General features: G+C 55.3%; 4 protein-coding genes across 4 annotated transcripts in view; 2 read left to right on the top strand and 2 right to left on the bottom strand.

Moving 5' to 3' along the window:
• Positions 1 to 11,882, bottom strand: part of PALB2 (partner and localizer of BRCA2) — a 168,884-nt gene extending 157,002 nt beyond the window's left edge. The window contains exons 1-12 of the mRNA XM_061349128.1: positions 11,791 to 11,882; positions 11,626 to 11,685; positions 11,443 to 11,524; positions 8,447 to 11,118; positions 7,811 to 7,894; positions 7,008 to 7,169; positions 6,441 to 6,526; positions 6,011 to 6,172; positions 5,731 to 5,847; positions 5,274 to 5,361; positions 4,162 to 4,310; positions 3,149 to 3,424 (exon numbers count right to left, since the gene is read on the bottom strand). Of these exons, the coding sequence (XP_061205112.1) occupies positions 3,181 to 3,424; positions 4,162 to 4,310; positions 5,274 to 5,361; positions 5,731 to 5,847; positions 6,011 to 6,172; positions 6,441 to 6,526; positions 7,008 to 7,169; positions 7,811 to 7,894; positions 8,447 to 11,118; positions 11,443 to 11,524; positions 11,626 to 11,685; positions 11,791 to 11,841 (3,957 nt within the window). The 5' untranslated portion in view covers positions 11,842 to 11,882 and the 3' untranslated portion in view covers positions 3,149 to 3,180. The remainder of the gene's footprint in view (positions 1 to 3,148; positions 3,425 to 4,161; positions 4,311 to 5,273; positions 5,362 to 5,730; positions 5,848 to 6,010; positions 6,173 to 6,440; positions 6,527 to 7,007; positions 7,170 to 7,810; positions 7,895 to 8,446; positions 11,119 to 11,442; positions 11,525 to 11,625; positions 11,686 to 11,790) is intronic.
• On the bottom strand, positions 455 to 2,958 carry NDUFAB1 (NADH:ubiquinone oxidoreductase subunit AB1). Its single transcript, XM_061349042.1, has 5 exons — positions 2,778 to 2,958; positions 2,578 to 2,697; positions 2,419 to 2,506; positions 1,299 to 1,410; positions 455 to 624 (listed from the first exon to the last, which is right to left on the bottom strand). Exons 1-4 carry the CDS (start codon positions 2,922 to 2,924, stop codon positions 1,319 to 1,321), a joined length of 447 nt encoding a protein of 148 aa, XP_061205026.1. The 5' UTR covers positions 2,925 to 2,958; the 3' UTR covers positions 455 to 624; positions 1,299 to 1,318.
• On the top strand, positions 11,848 to 15,729 carry DCTN5 (dynactin subunit 5). Its single transcript, XM_061349127.1, has 6 exons — positions 11,848 to 11,999; positions 12,175 to 12,243; positions 12,787 to 12,905; positions 13,339 to 13,450; positions 13,670 to 13,772; positions 14,364 to 15,729. The coding sequence occupies exons 1-6, from the start codon at positions 11,952 to 11,954 to the stop codon at positions 14,459 to 14,461; spliced, it is 549 nt and encodes a 182-aa protein (XP_061205111.1). The 5' UTR covers positions 11,848 to 11,951; the 3' UTR covers positions 14,462 to 15,729.
• An 877-nt stretch (positions 15,730 to 16,606) lies between these two features.
• On the top strand, positions 16,607 to 21,474 carry PLK1 (polo like kinase 1). The gene is made up of 10 exons (XM_061349107.1): positions 16,607 to 17,014; positions 17,137 to 17,305; positions 17,409 to 17,553; positions 17,972 to 18,065; positions 18,479 to 18,698; positions 18,985 to 19,143; positions 19,241 to 19,318; positions 19,766 to 19,920; positions 20,331 to 20,513; positions 20,778 to 21,474. Exons 1-10 carry the CDS (start codon positions 16,607 to 16,609, stop codon positions 20,982 to 20,984), a joined length of 1,818 nt encoding a protein of 605 aa, XP_061205091.1. The 3' UTR covers positions 20,985 to 21,474.
• Positions 21,475 to 22,543: the final 1,069 nt, after the last annotated feature.

Genomic DNA, 22,543 nt, shown 5'->3' with positions numbered 1-22,543 from the left:
AGGGGGAGAATTGAGCACGGTCCAGAAATAACTTGTTCTGCCTCGGGAGAGGCTTAAAGCGAGCGGCCCGTGCCGGGCTCACAGGGACACGGGTGGGATTGTGTTGTTGAGCAGCAGGAAACCCCTCTCCCCTTTATCCTCCATCAAACACAACTTGTTTTTACCGGGATGAACTGAACTGAACTGCACAGGCAGCAGGTGAGTTAGTGGGAAGAGCTCACAACGTTAGCAGTGAGTCCCAGAGCTCTGCACCATGGCACAAGCCCCTTCCACACACACATAAACAGCACAAGCTCTTTGGGAGAAAGGGTCAGAGCCTGTCTGAGCCTCAAGTGCTCCCCAGTGCTCAGCTGATGGTGCCTTCACCCCCTAACACACCCACAGATGTCCCTCAGGCACCACTACCCAGTGAGCGCAGTGGCAGGGTGGGATGGCAACGCCAGCAACACTCCCCTGGTCTTGTGCATTTATTCCTTTTTTGTCCTCGTTTTTAAAGGATCACAGATTGAGACACATTTAAATACAACGTCCAAGTACAAGGTTCCGGTGAAAGCAGCAGCAGCATGGCCTGTGCGTGCACGCTCCTGTGCTGCCCCCAGCCCGCTCCTGGCCATGAGACAGCTCCTGGGGAAGGAACACAAATCCATGTATTCAGTATTCCACCAGGGAAGCCCCAGTGGTTTCAGGCACAAGAGCAGGGGGTCAGGCAGAGCCCACTCAAGCTGGACACCAGAAGCAAGCTGTGAGCCCACAGGGCTTTCGAATGGCTGGGATCAAGCCTTGGCTCCAAGGGAAGGGGCTCAGACTCCTGCAGAGAGGAGCTGATCCAGAGGGAGCCGCAGGACCAGCAGGAAGGTGGCCCCATCTGCTGCCACGCTGGCCCCTGGCCAGCAGCTCATTTCCCCTCACTTCCCCGGCAGCACCTCAGGGCAGGGGCTCCACTCACCCCTTCCTGCCCGTTTCCTTCCCAGCAGGAAATGCTGGGAGCTGCCACAGAGTGTCTGGAGGTGCCCCCCTTTCCCCCCCCCCCATTAAACCCATGGACTTCCACAACCAGAGTTAAACCCATCGACAGAAAGAGCTGTGGTAATCGAGTGCTTCACGTGCCCCACAACTCTCCACACCCTCTCTCCAGCAGCAGACACCGCAGGGAAACCACCTCTGCCTTCCCCTGCCAGCTCCCTCCTAGCCCCTGCTTGCCCCATGGCCCTGCAGTGCTGTGCCCTCACAGGTGTCACACACTGCCCTGTGCCCACTGCTGCTCCCCAAGACACTCACAGGAGCACGATTCCACTTACTCAGCTCTGGAGAACTGGTTTTACTCATAAACATCCTTCTTATCTGCAATGTAATCTACAATCTCCTGTGGACACATTAACTTCTCGGCGTCTCCATCGGGAATTTCAAATCCTGGAAAGAAAGAGCACATACTTAACCGGGATCAGCGGAAGCAGGAGCAAGGCTAAAGGAAGCCGGGACAGCGCGGCCAGGGACACACAGCAGGGCCAGAGCCAGCACAGGGCTGGGATTCCCACTGAGCTTTGCCCTGCTCAGCACCACTGCTAGGGCAGGGAGAGGATGAGGAGGCAGCGAGTGCCCCTCACACCTCGCTGGAGCCACCCCCACCTTCACCAGAGGGGGATGCTCAAGGTAACAATGGGCAAATTGGTCAGAGTCTGCTGCCGAGTGCCCCAACAGCCACCAGCTCATGCAGGGCCACAGCTGGGGAGAGGGAGCACAAGGGCTCAGAACCACTCAGAAACACATCCCATGAAAAGCACCTTCTCTTCCCAGCCCTCACTGCCACGGCACCCAATGGCACCCAAGGGAATTTAACACAGCATCAGCAACTGCTCTGGAAGCAAAACGTGTGCCCAGGTTTAGAGAACAACCAAACCCCAGGATGTCTGTGACCCGGTGTGACAAATTAAGCAGAATGGCTGAGCTTTACATGAAAGCATAAAGAAGTCTAAAATGAAGTGAAAAGCAACTTGGAATATACACTGATAAGGCAAAAATCACCTTTTTTCCCCAGTAACATCACGTACTGAGAGTAAAAACCCAACCTGGTGAGGAAAACCTGGGATCAGCTGTGATTTCCCAGGGGGAGCCAAGACCGGCTCCCGGATCAGCCCTTGTGCTGTCCCCTCCCCATGCCCAGCAATGCGGGGAAGGTGCCCAGGGGCTGTGGGGAGAACTACAGCTCAGCAGCAGATGGACAGATGGGGAGACACCTCCCCTGAGTGCTGCTGGTGCCCCCAGTGACCAGCTCCCATCCTGACCCAGAACCACTCCATTTCCTCTGAGTTACAGCACGGAAAAGCCACGGCTCCTGCCCGCAGAGGAGCAGCAGTGCCTGTGTGCTGCAGCTGCACCAAGGCATCAGCCATAAGCCCCGTGTGCCCAGCTCGGACTTACCGAACTCGTCCTCCATGGCCATGATGATCTCCACTTGGTCCAAGCTGTCCAAGCCCAGGTCCTTCATGAAGTGGGACTCTACTGTGAGCTACGGGGAGAACAACCCTGGGTCAGGTGCCTGCGGCCGTGCCCGTGCTCCCCCCCCGGGCCCCCACTCGCCTTCTCGGGGTCGATCTTGTCGTACAGCTTGAGGACGTAGAGGACGCGCTCCTTGATGTCGTCCAGAGTGAGGGGGGGCAGCTCGGAGAACCGGCGGCAGGGCGGCAGCGCCCGCGGCACCTGCGAGACACCGGCACCGGGCAGCGGGGGCAGCGCCGGCCGCCCCCCGCCCGCCCCGCTCCGCCCGGCTCGGGCCTTACCTGCGGCAGCGGCAGCAGCGCGGACGGGGCCGTTGGGGCCCGCGGGAGGCAGCGGGTGAGCGAGCGGAGCGCGGCGGGGCGCGGAGCGGCCGGGCCCGCCCGGGGCAGCAGGCGGCGGGCGCAGGCCGAGAGGACACGGGCCGCCATGGTGACCTGTTCCCAGCGTGCACCGCGCCGCTCCCGGCACACAGAGAGCCGCGCTGCGGCGGGGCGGGCCCACACGGGTGCTCCCCGTGGCGGCGGCCGCGCCCCCTGGCGGCCCGGAGGACCACCCGGTACGGCGCGGTGCAGCAGCAGACACGAGTCCGGTCTAAAGCCAAGTGGTTTAATGGCACCGCACACACCCGGGCGCACGCGCAGCCACACGAGACGCCCGGCACCGGAGGCTCCCCGCAGTGCTGCGTCAGGCCGCCCCAGGCTGAGGCTGCCGGTACCGGTAGAGGCAGACGGTGCCATCCTGCCGCCCGGCCAGCAGGCAGGCACCGGTGCAGGCATCCGTGATGGCCCAGCGGGCCAGTGCCCAGCCTCCCGCCGGGCCCGGGGGCAGCAGGGCCGTGCACTGGCCCAGGAGCAGGTCCCACACGGCCACGGCGCCCGATGTCAGCACGGCTGCGGCCAAGGCACCCCTCACGTCACCCTCCAGGTACCTGGGGACACAGACACAAGGGTCACACGTCTGCAAAAGCACCAGCGCATCACTTCTGAAACCAGCCAGTGTCCCAGCTACAAATGAACAGGGACACTTCAGCTGGCTGCAGGAAGCCAGGCTGCAGGATGGGTCACATCTGAGAACAAAGGATGCCAACGCAGCCCTCCCCAGCCACAGAACACGCTCAAAAACCACTCGAGATTTGGACCCGCTGGTGTCTGAGCACATCACCACAGCATCTCCTAATGGTTTAAACAGCTTCTTTCCAAAAGGAAGAGAAGAGGAAGAAAAGGTCACCCAGATGCACGCAGCTGCTTAGCATAAATAAAGGTGGCAAAGCCTCTCTAACAGCACAGCTCTGTGACAGCTCAAAGGTTTGGAACATCTCCTTCTCAGGGGGTTCCCCTGTGAGCCCAGTTCCAGCATTCCCACAATGACTGGTGCAGGGAAGATGAAAGCACAAGCACACAGAAACCTCACTGCAGAGCCCCAGGAGCACAGCCCCTCGCTGTGAGCCCAGGGTCAGCACAGAGGCTGGTGCAGGAAGCAGGCAGGAAACAGCCAACACCCTCACCCTGCTCCAGCCCCTGGAGCACACCCAAGGGCACAACGGATGCAGCCCCTTATCACTAGCAAGATGGCAAATGGATCCCTGCCAGCAGCACTGCCCAGCCCACGGAGAGATCCCCCCCAAACCACCACGAACGGCTCTGCTCCCAGAGCCCTGGTACCTGCCTTCCAGTGTGCCCGGGTGGGAGGGAGGAGGCCATCACCCCCCTGCTCCTGGCTGTGCTGGGGTTGAACACCACCACACGGAACGCTGGGTTTCCACAGGACTCGCTCTCTTTGGCATGTGGATGGCTCAAAACCCCAAACAGGAGGCCCTGATGCACAGAGGAAAAATACATCATTTAAAACAACAGCAGGAGGGGAAAAAACCTCAGAGAATTTTCCAACAATTAATTGCTGCATTCTCTCTATAATCAAAGCCCGGTGGACAGTGATGCATTATTTGTACTGAATAAAACAGGAATGCTTTCCTTTCCTTATCAAGCTAGATAAAACCCAAAGCAGCTGCTGACTGATAAGGGCTGATGCAATGCAGGAGAATGACAGCTCAGTGACCTGAAGGATTTATGCACTGATCTTCCTGTCTGAAAAAGCTAAGCTTGCTGTAGGATGAAATTTCTGGGCCTCATTTTAATCCCTAAAAGCTTACAATTTAACAAGGATTCCATGCAAAGCAGCACAGCTGAAACCTGCAGCTCTCAGAACAGCCACAGGCTAGCATGGAACACCCTGGAACAGATATTCCAACGAAGTCTCCAGAGGGTGTGACTCAAACCACCATTATTGGACAATTCTTGTTCAAAAAGTTAAATGCCCACTGAAAACAAATCCTCGATCAACCACCAAAATGCATCAAAAAGCACAGCACAGGGGGAAGCAAGTGGGAAGGAATCATCAGTATGAAGCTTGGGGTTAAACAGTTAATGCTCTTGGGGTGCATAGAGATAATAATCACACAGATTTTCTGACAACAGCAGTTACCTAAGTGTAGAATGGAAGAGATGTTCCAAGCACCAGGGCTGGGCAACAGCTCTTCTGCTTTCCCCCTGCAAGGTGCTGCTACTTTGGAATGTCTTTTGATGCAACACTCTCATTTTACCAGTACAGAGAAGAAAGCCAGGAATTTGAGGCAGCCAATGGGGCTTACTTCTCCTGGTTAACCCATCTGCCTTGCAAATACCTTCAGAGTATCTAAATAGGGCTGGTATTTCAACCCACTTTAGAAACTCCAATCCCCCAGTTGGTCGGTGCAGCATTGCCATATTTCATGTACGTACAGAGTCGGAATAGGCTCGATGGCAGATGGAAGCTGGGTAGGAATAGCCAATGTGCATCTTCTTCAGCAGCTGGCCTGTTTTCAGATTCCTGCAGTCAGGGGACAGACAAATTCTGACTGCCTTTCCATCCTCTACATGTTATTTCCTAATCACAGTTAGGAAAACACAACTATGCAAGATGGACAGAGCTTTGGCTCCACATAAACCAAACTAAGACGTGAGATCACAGGAAGAGACGCAATAAATATGGTGCAAAAGCAAGTGGAGTTACAGTTGCACAGCTCATTCACCACCTACTGCACTGCACACAAGTTCAAGTGCCAGACCACAGGCCTGCTGACAATCGCTATTTCACAGGCAAAGCAGCAGCCAAATAACACCCCTACACTATCCTGCAGCCAACTGTTACCACACACATCCGTGAGCTAAACCAGTTAACAGCAAAGGAATCACTGACCAAATGACAATGCTGTTCACTGCAGTGATGCCAACCAGCGCGTCCCTCATTCCTTCCACTTCAGCAAAAGCTGAAACAGTCTCTTCAGGAGGCATCAGAGTCTGTCCATCCCTGCTCCTGGACAGCAGATTAACAAGTGAGAAGGGGCAGTTAAAACAGTGTGTGTTCTGTGCTCAGCACATCTCCAGAAAGGCGAGGAACCCAACACTCTTCTACACCCAAGACATAGCCTCACTCCTCCTCCACCAGCCCCATAGAGCACCCCAAACCCAGCACTCACCTTCCTGTCTCTGAAAAAGACACTATTTCCACGTGCTGCTCTTGCACAGCCCTACTGCTGCTGACCAGCCTCCTGTCCTTCAGCCCAAGAACAGCTTTTATGGTTCCAGTTCTCACTACTGATTGCTTGAACGAGTCAGTCTCAGATGAATAAAGCAGGAGCCTAAATTAAGAGAAAGTCACATCTCATGAGAAGGAGAAGCAGAACTCAAACATGCCATAGCATATAAAAATGAGCATGTTTAAACACCTCTGGGGATGGATAAGCAGCTCTTTATAACCGATTTATAGAAACCTCTTCTATTTTCCAAGTGTTGAAGCAACTGAGAAAGCGACACATTAGTAAGGGATCACTTCTGCTGCCACACCAGAGGAGAGTTAAGCTGTGGCTGTTCGGGGTGCAAAGGGCTGGTAAGAAATAAATACAAAACCTTATTTCTCCAATCTCCAGGTCTCCCAGTGCTACACACACGAGATTGCAGGAGTCTGGCAGAGGAACGATCTGTATTACAGGAATCTAGGACAGCAAAGCAAGGATTCAGTGTCACCCACAATGTCCCTTTGACTTCAATGCCATTTTCTAGAGTGATTCATTAAAATGACACAGAGCAGATGTGATTTTCCCTTCTGAGGAAGCACACTTAGATTAACAGCTGAACTCTGGGCTGTTTGCCTGATTAAACAACCTCTGTTGATGTAAGTGACAAAAAGCATCTCCAGGGAGCGTAAGGGGAGAACACATGAGCCGGTGGCTGAAGTGCAGTCACCATTCAGTACAAGAACCAAACTCCAGCAGATAACACGGGACCATACAAGCTACTGGCCTCCTCCATCAGCACTGCAAATCATTCTCCTCTGCTGCTAAGTGGAATGAACAAATCTATGCCACCTAAAGAACTTCCCCTGCACCCAACAGTACAAGCTCCTTGTTTCTTGGGAACTAACATGTGGGACAACAAAGTTGCCCTGATCTCTAGAACTAAGGACTGTGTTGGTACCTCTCCAAGCTGCCAAGTGTAGCCCTTTTCCCAGTGGTCGGGCCCCAGGGGTTTCCAGAGGGAGACAGAGCTCTCACAGGCTGTCACCACACAGAGCTCTCTGCAGCCAGCTGCTTCCCACCACATGGTGCTCACATCCACGGCGCAGGAACTCGGACAATCCTGCCCAAAAGAAAACAGGGCTGGTTTTCTTCTGCCTGATGTGGTTATCTAACCTGGAGGGACAGCCTGAGGACAATGCTTCACATGCAGTGTGGGGAGAGTCTGAGGCTGAAACTTTACGCTTATGATGTTTAATTTTGAACAAAGTGCCAGTGAGGCACCCAGGAGAACGTGCTTGGTGGGTTTCATCCTCAGAGCAAATACACTGCCTCACTTCACAGAAGTCACCTGTCATTTGAAAAGACAGGGACCCAGCAGGGGCCTGAGCTCAGACAAGACTTACGGGGTTAGTTAGTGCCCAAAAGGTGACAGGAGGCTACTGGAGCCACAGGGCAGGCAACAGGGGTACAAAGGCTGAGATCATCTTACCTCGGGCCAAAGTAAAATGCAGCAGCTGTTCCTTAAGGCACTTGCATGTGTTTAGAATTCATTATTCAGACCCAAACTCTGAAATCATCAGTCAGAAGGAGCTGAAGAGCAATCTAACCCCTCTGGAGGCTTTACCATGAGACACAACTGATCAATTAGACAGCAATCTACTTTGTGCACCTACCCATTCTGCAGGTTTTATTTCATTTTTGTTAAGCTCACTATTACAGAGCTGCCACTGACTCAGTAACAATTATCTGATGTTATCCCACCTTCAGCTTTGATAGAAGCTGCAAGCTCTCTTCTCTCAGGCCATCAGGAAGTACTGGAATCAACTCTTCTGCTACAGCTTTTTCCTGCACAGACAAGTAAAGAATGAAGATAATTCAACTGTGAAATTAGATTCAGCACCTGCAAGAACGAGGCAGAAGTGTGAATTCACCCTGTTGCTGGAGAGCCAAGGGAGGAGAACCTCTTTTTGTACCTGCATGTCTTTGAAAACTCAGAAATCCCAGCCAAGTTTCCAGGCTTCACCTGAAAATTCTCTCTTACCATCACTTTGCATCTCAGCCTCCAGAAACAAGTCATTCTCTCAGTATCCATCCCACATACGAGTCATTTCATCTCCTTTACCAAATCCTAGCTGAAAATGTTCCTTGAGGTGGATAACACTTTGTGGGTACCAGAAACTTTGTTCAAATCAAGCAGGACGTTAAAGAATTTGCTCTTGAGGTCAAAAGACCTTAGGCAACAGATGAGACCCAAACATGCAATAAGTCAGCTAAAAGACAGCATGCAGGGCTAGCAGCAAATAGGTCTTTCCCCTGAAGCCAGGTGAGACACCTGGAAAGGGGATTTGCCCACATACCCACTGGGTTAGCACCATGGGCAGAGGCCCAGCTTGTTACCTGCTCAGGAGAAGCTCTGCCGGATCCCTGCTGTTTGCCCTCTGAGTGCTGGTGCTCCTCCAAGGCCTCAGCCTCATCACATTTATTATTGGGACCTCTTTCCACTTCTACAGGAAACACCGTACCTTGTTCTTCCTCTTGCTCAGCAGATCCTGCACCACAAGGGTCCAAGTGCAGTGGAATGGCAGAGTCTTTGCATCCTCCCTCCTGCACACCCCACGCAGATGCTCTGTTGGAGGGATGCAGGCTGGGAGGGATGGAAGGTGTGTCGGGGGACACCTCACTGTGTACTGAGGGTAACACAGCCGGGGTTGCACCCACGAGAGGGAACACACATGAGGAAGTCTGGGACCCTGGCTGAGTGGGAGCAGCAGCTAAGACAGTCCCCATGGGAGTAAGGAGCAATTCGTGGGTGGAAAGCTCCTTCTTGGAAGCTGGGCTTTCTGCGTGAGGTGACTTGGGCAACCCAGTTTTGAAAGGTGAAATCAAATCACTTCTGAGACATCTTTCTTCTGGAGTCATTTGTGCATCCTGTGTGTCCTCTGCAGCCACCCCATCTCCAAACACACTAGGAACAAAAACTTCCAAGTCATTCACAGGGGAAGATTCTAGTTTCTCATGTTTTAGTCGTCCAAACTCCTCATCAGGTAAGTGGAAGTCCCTGATACCCAGCCTGGGGGCCAGCCACTGGAGGCTGCGGAAGGAGAAGAGAGAGCCACAAGTATTGAGGTCCACAGCAGGGAGGCCAAGAGGAGCAAGAGCCTCAGGACCCTCAGGACCTTTTGCCAGGTGCCCTCCTGCTCTCTGCCTCGCAGCACAACGCAGAGAGCGGCGCAGGGGGAAGTTAATCACCGGGAGCAGCTCAGCCCTGTAGGCTCCGGGTACCTGCTCATTCCCCACAGGCTCTGCTGGCTCTCCATCAGCCTGGCACACAGGGAACTTGGTTTCCAGGTCTCCTGTGTGGATGGGAGAAGCTCCATTCCCCAGGTGCAGAGAATCATTGTCTTGAAGTAGACTTTGAGGCTGTTCTAACAGAGTCTTAAGGCACTTGTCAAGCACTTGGCTCCCCACCGGAGCAGGATCCACACTCCTCGGCTGTACAGCACCAGACCCTCCTGTCTCTGTAGCTCCAAGAGCTGCAGCAGCAGAGAACCTTCTCTCATCTGAAGGTGGCTTTTCAAGACCCCCACCACAGTTTCCCTTTTGGCTCTGACACTCATTCGACAGCAGACTGCTGCCTTCCCTCGCCACTGTGAGATCCAAGCTCTCGATGAGCTCTGGTGACACCAGACGCACTGGGGGGGTGCTGGCAGGCTTTCTTCTTCCCTTCTGCTTCCTCTGTGATTGTCTCCGAGCTTGCCCTGTGCTGGTGATACTGCTCTGGGAAACAGATCCAAGGGAAGTGCTGCTACCACTGGAGGCAGGAAGAGATCTCTGAGGACTACCTGTATTTGCTGGATCATCTTCTGCCCCAAGGCAAGGGAGCGGCACTGTCCCTGACCCCACATCATCTTCAGCTCTTTCTTGGGAGGGCTGATCCGAATTCGCATCTCCGAGCTTGCACTTACTTCGCTGACCCTTCTTGCTCCTGCTCAGCTGGCTGAGGATGACGGCATCGAGGTCCACCTTCCTCTGGGAGCTGGACATGCGCCGAGTTGTCCTGACGTAGTATTCAACCGGGAAGAGAAGCCCTTCAATCACCGTGCACGAGCTCAGGGCGCTTCCAGGGGCTGCCACGTTTGCCAGAGGAGAAAGTCTTGACTGAGTTTCAAGCTGTTGGTTCTCCAGCAGTTCCTCAACACCGTCCAGAGCAAGATCTGCTGGAAAGGGATCTAAGCTACCAGCGTCACTCTGATTCCCCTCATGGCTTTTGCTCTCGTTACTTACAGTCTTATTTCCATCAGGAGACAATGCCTCATTTTCTGACATTAAATCCAAGAGCCTATGTAATTCCCCCCGATCTTCACACATACTCTCACCAACCGTTTGGCTGATTATACTGGGGGATTCCTTTCCTCCATCAGCACTGATGTCAACTAGAGCAGAGTCTCTGTTCTCTGAACATAGCCATGCAGGCTCAGGGTTGTCAGATGATGGCACAGCACCCGGGGACCCGGGCTGCCAGACACTGCTGCTGTCCTGCAGTGCACATGGGAAGAGCTCAGGTGCTCCTGGAGGCACAGAGTCTTGTGTGACTCCTGATGCTGCACTGGGAGGAGTGAAAACGTTCTCTTCTCTCTGCACAAGTGCTGGTCCTGCTGCTCTTGGAGCCGTTTCCTCAGTGGCTGAGGCACTGCTTTGCCCGAAGACTGGAGACTGGAGCTCCCCTGTGCTGGCAATTCGATTTGTCACCGTTTCACCAGTGTTGCTGAGAGGCACATCACGCACCGATCCCCCCGACACCCGAGCCTTCGCCCGTCTCCTCAGCCTCAGCAGGCTTCTGGAGCTTTGGTGTCTGTTCTCCTCAGGGGTAGGCCTGGCAGTTCCAGCACACAGCATTTCCTGGCTAGCCTGTATGCTTTCTGCCTGTGAGCTGCCCTGCAGGCCCCCCTCGGGAACATGTTTGAATGCACCAGATGTTTGCTCCTGTGTGCCAAGACCGGAGCAGGGTTCAGTCTGTAACTGCGAGGTTTCACGTTTGTCAGCACTAGGAGGTTCAGCATCTCTAGAACCTGGGGGAAAGAATGTCATACACGTAAAGTCCTCCCAGCAAAGCCCCACCCCGGCAGGACATCACACAGTAAAGCTAGAAACCATTTTGGGGAGCGAAGGACTGGGATCTTAGAGCCTGGACCTGGTGCGGAGGGAGGAGAGGAGATGGCAGAGGCCACCATGTGGGCTTGGGGGCAGGGGAGCTGGGGCCTGTCCCACAGGGCAGGCTGCGGGGCACGGAAGGGTGATAGAGGCCGGTCCGGGCTGTCCTGGGCTGTCCCTGGCCCCGGCCCCGGCGGGGGCACTGGGCCTCACAGCAGCTCCCGCCGCCCGCCGGCTCCTACCTGCGGGGCTCGGCTCCCGCCGGGCTCCTTCCGCCGCCGCGTCCCGGCCGTGGCTCCTGGCTCGCTCTGCTCGCCGCGCCCGCTGCACACACACACACACACACAACACCGGCGGAGCTGCCACCGGGCTCCTGCCACTGTGCCCGCGCCCGGCCCGGCCCAGCCCCGTCCCGTCCCGCTCACCCGCAGCCGGCTGACGGTCTCGCTGTACTCCCTCCGCAGCAGCGCCAGCTTCTCCCGCAGCTACAACACACAACACACAACACACCGGGCTCACACCGGGCTCACACCGGGCTCACACCGGGCTCGCACCGGGCTCGCACCGCCGCCCCGGCCCCGCTCCGGTACCTGCTCCCTCTGCGAGCCGCTGAGGGCCCCGCCGCCCGCCGGCTCCTCCATGGCCGCCCCGCCGGGCCCTGCGTGCCCATGGCAACCGCGCCGGAAGCGCCGGCGGCGGGAGGACGTGATGCGCCGGAAGCCGGGAGAGGCCGTGCGGAAGTGGAGCCGCCATGGAGCTGAGTGAGATGCTCTACAACAAGTCCGAGTACATCGAGACGGTGCGGGCGGGGCGGGGACGGGAACGGGGACGGGAACGGGAACGGGAACGGGAACGGGAACGGGACGGGAACGGGACGGGAACGGGAGTAGCGGGGAACCGAGGGGCTTACCGGGGTCTGGCAGCAGTGCCGGGGTCCGGAGGCGGCCGCACTGACCCTGCCGTTCTCCCCGCAGGCGTCCGGCAACAAGGTGAGCCGTCAGTCCGTGCTGTGCGGCAGCCAGAACATCGTCCTCAACGGCAAGGTAGGCACCGGGAGCGGGCTGCCGCGTCCCCGCCGCACCGGGGTTCATCTGCAGCTGGGCCGGGCAGGCCGCGGGCTCCCTGTCACTGCTGCTGTGCTGCCTCACGGTACCGGGCTCTGCTCGGCACTGACCAGGCTGGACAGAGTCATGAGTGACATGGTCTGGTGTGGGATGTCCCTGTCCATGGCAAGTCATGTTAAGGTCCTTTCCAACCCAAACCATTTCACGATTAACCCTTAGATCTTAAAGGAGTGACATCCAGAGATGAGATGGTTTGCCCGGACACACAGTGTGCAGGTTGCAGATAAATTTCTGGAGTCACTTTAGAGTTTGGGGAACATAAAATGGCTGCTGGGGTTGGTTTGTATTGACCTGAGACCTTCATCCTCCTTTCTTTGCTTTGGTGTCACTTTTCTTTTGACTGAAAGAGTTGTCTGTAAGGTAATGGAATCTCTCTGGAGCGGCCTGACCTCTGCATGAGCCTGTGCAGTAACTGGTATCATGCGTAGGAACTGGAGCTCATTTGTGTCTTCTCTTTTGCAGACAATAGTTATGAATGACTGCATCATCCGCGGTGACCTGGCGAATGTCCGGGTTGGGAGACACTGCGTGGTGAAAAGCCGCAGTGTCATCAGGCCACCCTTCAAGAAGTTCAGCAAAGGGTAAGAGGTCCCTTTCCTTTGGGAGAGACTGAGGTTAAGATCCATGGGCTGAAAAAGCTGCACTGGCTTGGCTGAGGTGTGTGTTTGGAGGGCAGTGTTCCTCTTGCAGCAATCCGCACAAATACATCCCTCTAAACCCGCGTTTTCTACAGAATTCCAGCTCTGTCCTGAGGGTTTGCATTCCTTCAGCCCATAATATGGAAATATATGGGACATGTTCAAATAGCAAAGTGAATAACGTTTGTGTACACACAACCTGTGCCTGTTGCTCATTCAGGACATCCTTTGGGAAGAGATGAGAACGATCATTCTGTCCTCAGCACCACCTCTGCCTCTGGCAGTCCAGCGGGAGACAGGAGACTCCGCAGTGTGATTTGGGGTCTCAGTGTCGCAGATCAGTCTGTCTGTTGTACAAATACCTCTCCTCTTGCAGGGTGGCTTTTTTCCCTCTCCATATTGGTGATCATGTCTTCATAGAAGAGGACTGTGTGGTCAATGCAGCCCAGATCGGCTCCTATGTCCACATAGGCAAGAACTGTGTCATTGTGAGTGCTATTTCCCAGTCTTCTCCTTAAGCTCTGGCATACTGTTGAGGCTTTGTAAGCACAGCTTCCTTCCACAGCCTCCTCTTCCCTCCCCACTTCTGCTTTCCCTTATGCAGAATGCTTTTAGCAGCTAAACTTGTGGAAGTTTAGGTACCTCCTCAGTCATAAGCAACATCAAAGAGTGTTTTAAGCATAAACTTTCCCTAATCTCTGTTTTAGGGCCGCAGGTGCGTTTTGAAAGACTGCTGCAAAATCTTAGACAACACAGTCCTACCTCCTGAAACAGTTGTCCCACCGTTCACAGTGTTCTCGGGCTGCCCAGGTACACTCCCTCCAGCTTTACTTGAACCGAAGTGTGGATAATGTGGATGTTCTTGTTTTAAATGGAGATTGCTGTGATGGACTTGTCCATTAGCATTTAGCGCCTGGAAATGAAGATATGGGGCACTTGGTGAACTGAAAAGTAACAATCGTAACTTGTTCTCCTCCTCCCATGGTTCCTGATTCTGCAGGAGGTTCAGTGGTTCAGACTGTAAGAAGACCACTGGCTCCTTATTCCTACGTTAGTAGGGAGGGAGGTACATTAAACTGCTGTTAGTTTAGTTTAGTTCCTGCCCATCGACCTGTCTGTGCTGGAGACCTTCCTGCACAAATTGCACACTCCATCATTTATCTTCTGATGGTGCTTTGTGGGGACCAGTGGGAGCTGTAAGGACCCAGCTGAGCAGCCTGTCTGCCCTGGGCGTACAGTGTGAACATACTGAGTAGCTCCACTTCAGAGATGAGCTCTTTGCTGTTCCGTTTGTATTTACCTACAACTCAATCCAAGTGGCTGATTGAATGTTGAACACAAACTTATTTTCTGCTTTCTCCTGCAAGAACACTGATGCTCACACTCTTGTTCCTCTTCCAGGGCTCTTCTCTGGGGAACTCCCGGAATGTACCCAGGAGCTCATGATTGATGTTACAAAGAGCTATTACCAGAAGTTCCTGCCGCTCACGCAAGTCTAGCAGCCTATTTCATGTCTCAGACCAGTAGAGGCACTTGGAAGCGTTCTGGGGGCAGGGAGGGGGGTTGTTAAGTGAGACCAGGCCTCAGCCCTCACTGTTCTGAGAACTCTATGAGTGTTCCTCAGCGCTGACGGTCTGGCCAAGCAGCCCTTCCTGAAAGCTGCTGTATCCCATGGTTTAACCTTTGTGTGCTCATTTGGGTGTCATTCATTCCATATTGTCTGAATTGTGCCAGTTGGGAAAGCTGATACAGCTCCCTTTGGGGCCGCATCTCCTCAGTGCAGCTGGGGAACAAGGCTAGAAGCAGTGAGCATCCTGGAGCAGAAGGACTGTGTGGGTGGTGGGTGTGTTGGGGCAGTTCCTTACAAGGCTCACAGATCCAGTGCTTTCCATTGGCAAAATAGGTGCTGCTCTGTGGAGCTGAGTTGGGGTGGATGCCCTCTGCCTTTTCTCCCCGTGAACTGAGATTCACTGTTCATTACCTGGGGACTGGCTTTAGGACTTTTGGCTGACACTGAAACCTGTCTCTCCATGCCCTGCCTGACAGGACACTTCATAGCTTTTAGCTCTTGAAGCTCTCGCCTGTCACGCACGGTTGTCATTCATGTGGCCAGTGCATGCTCTACTTCCTGAGCATTGCAGACCATAAAGAGCCGAAGGGCTTTGGGAAGAGGATTCACTCCATGTCACTCACAGAGCTCAGCACAGCAGAAATAGGGTAACTAAAAGCAGGAAGCAGAGGTGGGTGAGAGAATACTGCAAATATCCCCATTTATTCCCCAGTGTGTATATTTGCAGGAAGCTCTTTGGTGCTTTTCTGCATCATTAAACCTAAGGGGGAGATTCAGACTTCCTGGAAAGAGTGCACATTCCATTTCTGACACTGAACAGGGCAGGAGTAATTCTTGCTGGGAGCAGCTGATACTGCATGTACCTGACCCAGTACCAGACAACTGACTGAAAATGATGTGCCTGCTCTGGCTGCGTTAGCTAAAGCTTAGCATTGTCCTTCCCTAGGTTTAAAACTGGCCTCCCACATGTTGTAGTTATAGCAGCTGAGGCTGAGGTGTGTATTAGTGATGCAGTAGGCGCGTGGCTGCCACAGCAGCCCTGAGCCTTCAGCCTTTCTTTATAACGAAGTGCTGATACATCTCAAGTAGCCAACAGCTGGACCAGTGTGCAGTAACCACGGTTAAATGTGCAAGCACTGACTGCTCTGTTTGTATTTTTACTGTGTGTAAATAAAAGCCTCTTCAGTTGTTCAAGCAGTGCAAGGTTGTGACTCTTCAAACTAGGTGGAGGTTTCTGCTGCTCCCGGGGCACATGAGCTGCAGGCTCTTGTGTTCTGGTTGGTATCGGTTGTTACAGTGCCAGTGTGTTAGAAAGCGAGGTACAGCATGAACCAGCTGCCTCTGAGCGGGCAGCTTTCACCCACAAATGGTCCCATGGGAGACTCCTAAATGAGAGGTTTACAAGGGCCTGTAGGGACAGGCCAAGGGGAATGGCTTGAACCTGCCCGAGGGGAGACTGAGCTGAGCTCTTAGGCAGAAGCTCTTCCCTGTGAGGGTGCTGAGGCGCTGGCACAGGGTGCCCAGAGAAGCTGTGGCTGCCCCATCCCTGGCAGTGCTCAAGGCCAGGTTGGACACAGGGGCTTGGAGCAAGCTGCTCCAGTGGAAGGGGTCCCTGCCTGTGGCAGGGGCTGGAGCTGGAGGAGCTTTAAGCTCCATTAGAAGCCGCCGGAGCAGAGCAGAACAGAGCAGAGCACTGCGGGGAGCGGGGTCCCCAGAGCGGGACAGAGTCGAGCGATCCCTTCCCTCCGCCTGCGGGGTGCACCCGGGGACACCCCGGGGCCCCCTTCCCCGAGCCGTTACCGTGGGGGGGGCTCGCGTTTCCCGGCCCCACCACGTGTCCCGCTCGGCCGCTTAACGGCCTTTAAAGCGCAGCGCTCCCATGGTGCCCTGCGCCGCGGCGTGGAGTTTAAATCCTCCGGGCCAATGGGCAGCGGCCGCGGTAACGATCGTGAGCGGCGTTTGAATTGGCCCTGCCCGCTCTGCGCCTGCGCCACCGCCACCGGCTCCCCCGGCCGCTCCCGGTGCGCTGCGCTGCGCTCCCCTCCCGGCACGGCAGAGCCCAGCACGGCACGGAATGAGTGCGGCGGGCGGCAAGGTAGTGCGGCCCCTGGCCCGGGCAGAGCCGGTGCGGCCGGCGGCCAAGGCAGAGCCCGCCCGGACCGGCGCCTCGGCGGCCGCGGCCAGGAGCGAGGTCCCGAAGGTGCTGGTGGATCCGCGGACCCGGCGCAGCTTCGTGCGCGGGAGGTTCCTGGGCAGAGGCGGCTTCGCGCGGTGCTATGAGCTGGCGGAGAGCGAGAGCCAGGAGGTGTTCGCGGGGAAGGTGGTGCCCAAGTCGCTGCTGCTCAAGCGGCAGCAGAAGGAGAAGATGTCCATGGAGATCGCCATCCACCGCAGCCTGGCGCACCGGCACGTTGTGGGCTTCCACGGCTTCTTCGAGGACGATGACTTCGTCTACGTGGTGCTGGAGCTCTGCCGACGCAGGGTGAGGGGCCGGGGGGCAGCGGGACCCGGTGGGGGGGGGGGGGGGTGTGGGTCGGTGTCACCGGTACTGGTTTACCCCGGTACTGATTGTCCCCCGGTGCTGACCTCCCTGTCCCCCCACAGTCGCTGCTGGAGCTGCACAAGCGGCGGAAGGCGCTGAGCGAGCCCGAGGTGCGGTACTACCTGCGCCACATCATCCTGGGCTGCCAGTACCTGCACAGCCAGCGCATCATTCACCGCGACCTCAAGCTGGCCAACCTCTTCCTCAGCGATGACATGGAGGTGAAGATCGGTAGGTGTCCGTGGTGTGATGCCCTCCCCTGGCTGCCCCCATGGGACCCCACCCCAGGGACCAGCCATCCAGGGCATCTCCAGACAAACCCTGTCTTCCCCAGGTGACTTTGGCCTGGCCACTAAAGTAGAGTATGATGGCGAGCGTAAGATGACCCTGTGTGGGACCCCCAACTACATTGCTCCGGAGGTGCTGGGCCAGAAGGGGCACAGTTTCGAGGTGGACATCTGGTCCATTGGCTGCATCACGTAAGTCAAGTTTCCTCTTGTACAGCCATGGGGTGGGCAGTTGGTCCCTGTGGTCCTGCTCCTTTGGCTCTTTCAGGTTTCGGTGTGAGCAAAAGCTCCTCACTGTGTCCAGAGTGCCTGATGCCAGCAGCACTCCCTGTGCTCCACAGGCACTGGTGCCGCTGTGTCTGCACAGCGTGGCTGTCTCGAGGCATTTACCGAAAGCCTGTGCTGCCTGTTCCAGACCTTTCTCCAGAGGGTGCCAGGTCCCAGCTTCCCTTTGGGCAGCACCCAGGCCCAGTCTGCAGCTCTGCATGTCCAGTGCTGACTGTGTTCCGCCTGCTAGGGAAGTCCCAGGGTGTGCTTAGGAGAAGGTCACTGCGCACAAGTCCCAGAGTGTCTGTTGCAGAGCTGACCCCTTTTGTCTGCAAACACACAGGTACACTCTGCTGGTGGGGAAACCGCCATTTGAAACGCCTTCTCTGAAAGAAACCTACCTCCGAATCAAGAAGAACCAATATACTATTCCCAAGGTATGGTCCTTGTGGGTGGATCTCACCTTGCAGCAGTTTTTGGTCAGCCTTCTGCTGCCCATCGTGTTTCTAGCACTTAACGGGCTCTCACATAATGGTGAGCTCCCAGAGTGCTGTGAAGGGGATGTTTCAGGTCGTGGTGGAGTGAGCTAGCAGCTCCCTGCCCCTCAATCCAGCGAGCCTTAGCTGGGCAGTTGGTGTGTGGGGTTTAATGGATGTGTTCAAGTCCATGAGTCCTGGGTCAGGTCCCCAGCTCATCCCATTGCTGTGAGTTCTCTTGCTAACATAGTTGACTCCAGGCTTTACACGCTGTTGGGAGCAGCGCAAGAGCTCTGCTCTGAGCAGAGCTTCCCCCAGGTTGTGCATCCATTCATGCACGTTGCCCCCTGACCCTTGTCTCTGTCTCCTCTCAGCACATCAACCCTGTAGCTGCTAACCTTATCCAGAAGATGCTGAGGTCCGACCCTGCCACGCGCCCAACAATCGACGAGTTGCTGAATGACGAGTTCTTCACGTCGGGATACATCCCCAGCCGCCTGCCCACCAGCTGCCTCACCATTGCTCCTAGGTTTTCCATTGTTCCCAGTGGGCTTGAGCCGGGCGGGCGAAAGCCGCTCATTGAAATCAACAAAGGTAAGTGTGAGCCCCTGGAGGTGGGGCTGGGCCACCGCAGTGTCCAGAGCAGTCCATGGGGATGTGGTGATCCCTCACTTCTTCTACCCGTTCTTAAGAAAACCTGGAGCATTCTGTGAGCAAGAGAGGTCTCCTCGCTCTGCCCAGCTCCAAAGCAGGGAGGAGGTGCCAGCACTAGCTCTAGTTATGTGCTGTGTGTTGTGTTCTCTATAGCTGGGGTAGGATGTGCATCTGGTGCCTATAGGAGCCTGGTCACTCATCCAACGTCTTCTCTTTGCTGGCCCAGGACGAGATGGCCCAGCACTGGAGAGCTTGCCTGACAAGGAAGATGTCGCTGCGCTGCGGGAGCTGGGAGATGCTGTTGGCACCCATTTAGCTGACATGTTAAAGCAGCTGACTGCAGTCAACCTGGCCAAGCCCTCTGAAAGACTGGTGGTGAGGCAAGGTGAGGAGTCGCTTCCCTTCCTTCAGGCATTGCCTGCTCGCTGGGGTGCACAGGGTGCTGTGAAATGTCACCTAACAAACTCCTCTTCTCTTTGCAGAAGAAGCTGAGGACCCAGCCTGCATTCCCATCTTCTGGGTTAGCAAATGGGTGGACTACTCGGATAAATATGGCTTAGGTAAATGACATGGGGGCAGTGTTTCAGCCTTTTCCAGTCTCTGAAGAAGCTGGGGAAGCTTGGGTTTGGGCATTGCACAGGTCTGGTTCTTTAATCAATAGTGTGTGTGTGAGATTGCTGTCAGAAACGTTACCAAATCATGAGTGAATCCAGAGCAGTGGTCACTGAGCATTAGCCCAGGCCACCTTAAGGTGGGAGATGGCTGTCAGCTGATGAGGGAGCACAGGCACCCACTGCAGAAGCTGTGGTTGTTTCTGCAGCAGGGGATGCATAAGGGAGGATGACAAATCCAGAAGACCTCACCAAACAGGAGGCTCTTTAGACCTGGCAGGGACTTGGGGGGTGGCTGTCAGGGAACCCCTGGATGATACAACCTGCCTTTGTGTTCCACACAACCCGTGGTCCCATGTATGTGAAGGCCTAACAGGCAGCTCCCTTTTGCACTAGGTTACCAGCTGTGTGACAACAGCGTTGGAGTTCTCTTCAATGACTCCACTCATCTGATAATGTACAGCGATGGGGACAGCTTGCAGTACATCGAGCAAAAAGGCGCCGAGTCCTACTTCACTGTGAGATCCTACCCCTCTGCCCTCAACAAGAAGGTCAGTGCCAGGGGCAGGAGCCTTGCTTGGGGGGCTGATGGTGAGACTGATGCCAGCCTTGCTGGGCTTTGGCAGGGGGGCCAAGGAGAAGCAGCTGTAACTCAGGGTGGCTGGCGTTCTGCAGGCTTCCTCCTGGCTGGTAAAACACAGCCCCAGGGACAGACACCCGCAGCTCTGGGTGTTCATTTCTGGTTGCTGTCTGAGGCTCCTTTATGAGCAGCGTCACAGAAATAAGTGCTTCTGTGACTTGTATGCACCAGTGTGAGCAAAGCGAGTCTCGAGTACCGCAGACTGAGTTAACTCTGAGTGTCAGGGTTTGCACAAGCTTGTGCAGGGACGCCTCGGGCTCTGGGTCTGTGAGAGCAGCCCCTGTGCCCCCCCAGCCTGCTCACAGCCTCTCCCACCCGCAGATAGAGCTATTGAAATACTTCCGGAACTACATGAGCGAGCACTTGCTGAAGGCGGGCGCCAACATCACCCCTCGGGAGGGGGACGAGCTGGCCCGGCTGCCCTACCTCTGCACGTGGTTCCGCACCCGCAGAGCCATCACCCTGCACCTCAGCAACGGCACCGTCCAGATCAACTTCTTCAAGGTGAGAGCTGCCTCGTGGCCTGAGCCAAAGCTTTGCCCTGCCCAGGGAGCTCCTTGCTTCCACTGTGGGTACGTGCATGCCGTGCAGACGCTCCTTGCTCGTGAAGGGCTGTGTCCAGCAGGAGGGAGGCTGTGCACAGTCTGCTTGGTCACATCGTTGTGTTCCTCTTTGCTGCAGTTCCTGAATGCTGGGGTGCCCCAGCTGCTGCTGAGGTGGCCCTCAGGAGCAGAGAGCTTGAGGTGACTGTATGTTCTCTCCCCACAGGACCACACCAAGGTCATCTTGTGCCCTCTTATGGCTGCTGTCACATACATAGATGAGAAACGGGACTTCCGCACGTACAAGCTGAGCCTCATCGAGGAGCACGGATGCTGCAAGGAGCTGGCCAGCCGGCTCTGCTATGCTCGTACCATGGTGGAGAAGCTCCTCAGCTCCAAGTCTGGCTCAGGTGCTGTGAAAACCTCTGCTTAGACCTTGTTCTTGATGGACTCCACATCTGTGCCAAACCATCCCAGCTGTGGATGGGGAGGTCTGGTAGCATCCCTGCTCACACTCCCTCCACACAGCTGGGTATGGTCTGGTTGCCACAAGGAAGTGCCTGATGCTGTGGGAACACCGTTGTTCACTCTGGTACCCAAAGGTTTCTTGCTCCCCACTTCTAATAGAAAACATTTTCTAACTGTATACCTAGTGGGGTTGTTTTATAACTTCCCAAAGCTTAAAACCCACCATCTTTGAGGCTCCTGGGCCTTTTGAGAGCAAAGCATGGGGAGGGCAGAACTATCGTGTACGTTATTTGTACATGCCTGTGTGGCCTTTGTTTCCTTTTGAGACCTTCGTGTAAGCTGTTTAACATGCCCGGGGTGAGACAGCAGTCAGCCTTTTAAAGCAAATTAAACTACATGAAACCTCAACTTTTGTATATTGGAGAACTTGAATAAAGACTGTTTGGTGTACTGTCCAGCCTGGCCTGGCTTCCTGTGCCTTGCTGGGTGCAACACCGGCGCCTTGCTTCTGGTCTCCCCTCCAAGTAAGAGCTGTGCTAAGCCTGAGCTCCTGCTCAGCACTTGCTCCTCTCTCACCTCCTCCTCAACACAGAGCAAGAGGGAAGTAAGGCGATGGAAGGTCTGGGGAGGGGGTTAAATCATTCTGGGAGATGCTTCTCATAAACTGGGTAGAGTTAAGTTACTTTCCCAGTGTTGGGGAATCAGGGCTGTGCTGTGAGCAGGACTGCAGGCTAATGGCCCCCACGTCCTGTGTCATTGGCTCCATTTGCAGGCACCCAGTGAAGTACCCTGGGTTTCTTTCTGCTCTTGTCCTTGCCAGCACCTCCTGGTGCTCTCCAACCAGTTTGGTTTTAAGCAGGACAAGCTCTTCAGTTGTTTTTTAATAACATTTAGTATAAAAGGCTCTAGATCATACAGCATCCTGAAAAAACCCCAGGTACAAACCCCTTGTTACCTGCATGACAAAATCCCACACCCCAGCACAGAGGAATCACACAGTACACAATTATTGCCATTCCCAGGAGGAAACCTTGCTGCGTTAAATACATGTCCATGGGGATGCTATAAACCAGAACAGCCCTGGGGCAGCAGGGAGGCTGTGGGGTAACAGAGACGGGAGGATCCCTGGGGTGATCCCTGCCTTGGTGTCCTGGGGCAAGGGCTCCCAGAGCTGCACCACTGCTCAGGGCCGGGCCCAGTCACAAAAGGGACAAAAGCATTTCTCAGCCCAGCTGAGGTTAAAAACTTCATTACTGGGATTGTGCTGGAGCCCCATCGTCCCCTTCCAGGCTGGTGCTGCCTTGGCCTGGGATGGTGCCAGGAGCTGACCTGCTGTGCCCCAGCTGCGCTGAGGGATGGGATCACCTCCAGTGTCGAGACTGAGGCTTGGAGCAAGCTGCTCCAGTGGAAGGGGTCCCTGCCCGTGGCAGGGGTTGGAGCTGGAGGAGCTCTGAGGTCCCTCCACCCCCGCCCAGTCTGATGCTATGAAGAAGTGACCAGTGTGGGTCACAGCCAGGCTGGACG

Source organism: Neopsephotus bourkii, unplaced genomic scaffold (genome assembly GCF_033783945.1).
Source record: "Neopsephotus bourkii isolate Nb327-2 ecotype Australia unplaced genomic scaffold, CSIRO-AGI_Nbou_v1 NB_384, whole genome shotgun sequence".
NCBI classification, from domain to species: domain Eukaryota; kingdom Metazoa; phylum Chordata; class Aves; order Psittaciformes; family Psittacidae; genus Neopsephotus; species Neopsephotus bourkii.
The sequence above is the reverse complement of the archived record's forward strand: the minus strand, read 5'-3'. Positions and strand labels throughout refer to the sequence as shown.

Excerpts from the sequence above, each read along its gene's own strand:
- DCTN5 (XM_061349127.1), top strand. The coding sequence starts at position 11,952 with ATGGAGCTGAGTGAGATGCTCTACAACAAGTCCGAGTACATCGAGACG. Across the intron at positions 12,244-12,786 it reads ACATCGTCCTCAACGGCAAG|ACAATAGTTATGAATGACTG; the intron begins GTAGGCACCGGG and ends TCTCTTTTGCAG. Across the intron at positions 12,906-13,338 it reads TTCAAGAAGTTCAGCAAAGG|GGTGGCTTTTTTCCCTCTCC; the intron begins GTAAGAGGTCCC and ends CTCCTCTTGCAG.
- PLK1 (XM_061349107.1), top strand. The coding sequence starts at position 16,607 with ATGAGTGCGGCGGGCGGCAAGGTAGTGCGGCCCCTGGCCCGGGCAGAG. Across the intron at positions 19,144-19,240 it reads AAGACTGGTGGTGAGGCAAG|AAGAAGCTGAGGACCCAGCC; the intron begins GTGAGGAGTCGC and ends TTCTCTTTGCAG. Across the intron at positions 19,319-19,765 it reads CTCGGATAAATATGGCTTAG|GTTACCAGCTGTGTGACAAC; the intron begins GTAAATGACATG and ends CTTTTGCACTAG.
- NDUFAB1 (XM_061349042.1), bottom strand. The coding sequence starts at position 2,924 with ATGGCGGCCCGTGTCCTCTCGGCCTGCGCCCGCCGCCTGCTGCCCCGG. Across the intron at positions 2,698-2,777 it reads CGCTGCTGCCGCTGCCGCAG|GTGCCGCGGGCGCTGCCGCC; the intron begins GTAAGGCCCGAG and ends GGTGTCTCGCAG. Across the intron at positions 1,411-2,418 it reads GGCCATGGAGGACGAGTTCG|GATTTGAAATTCCCGATGGA; the intron begins GTAAGTCCGAGC and ends CTTTCTTTCCAG.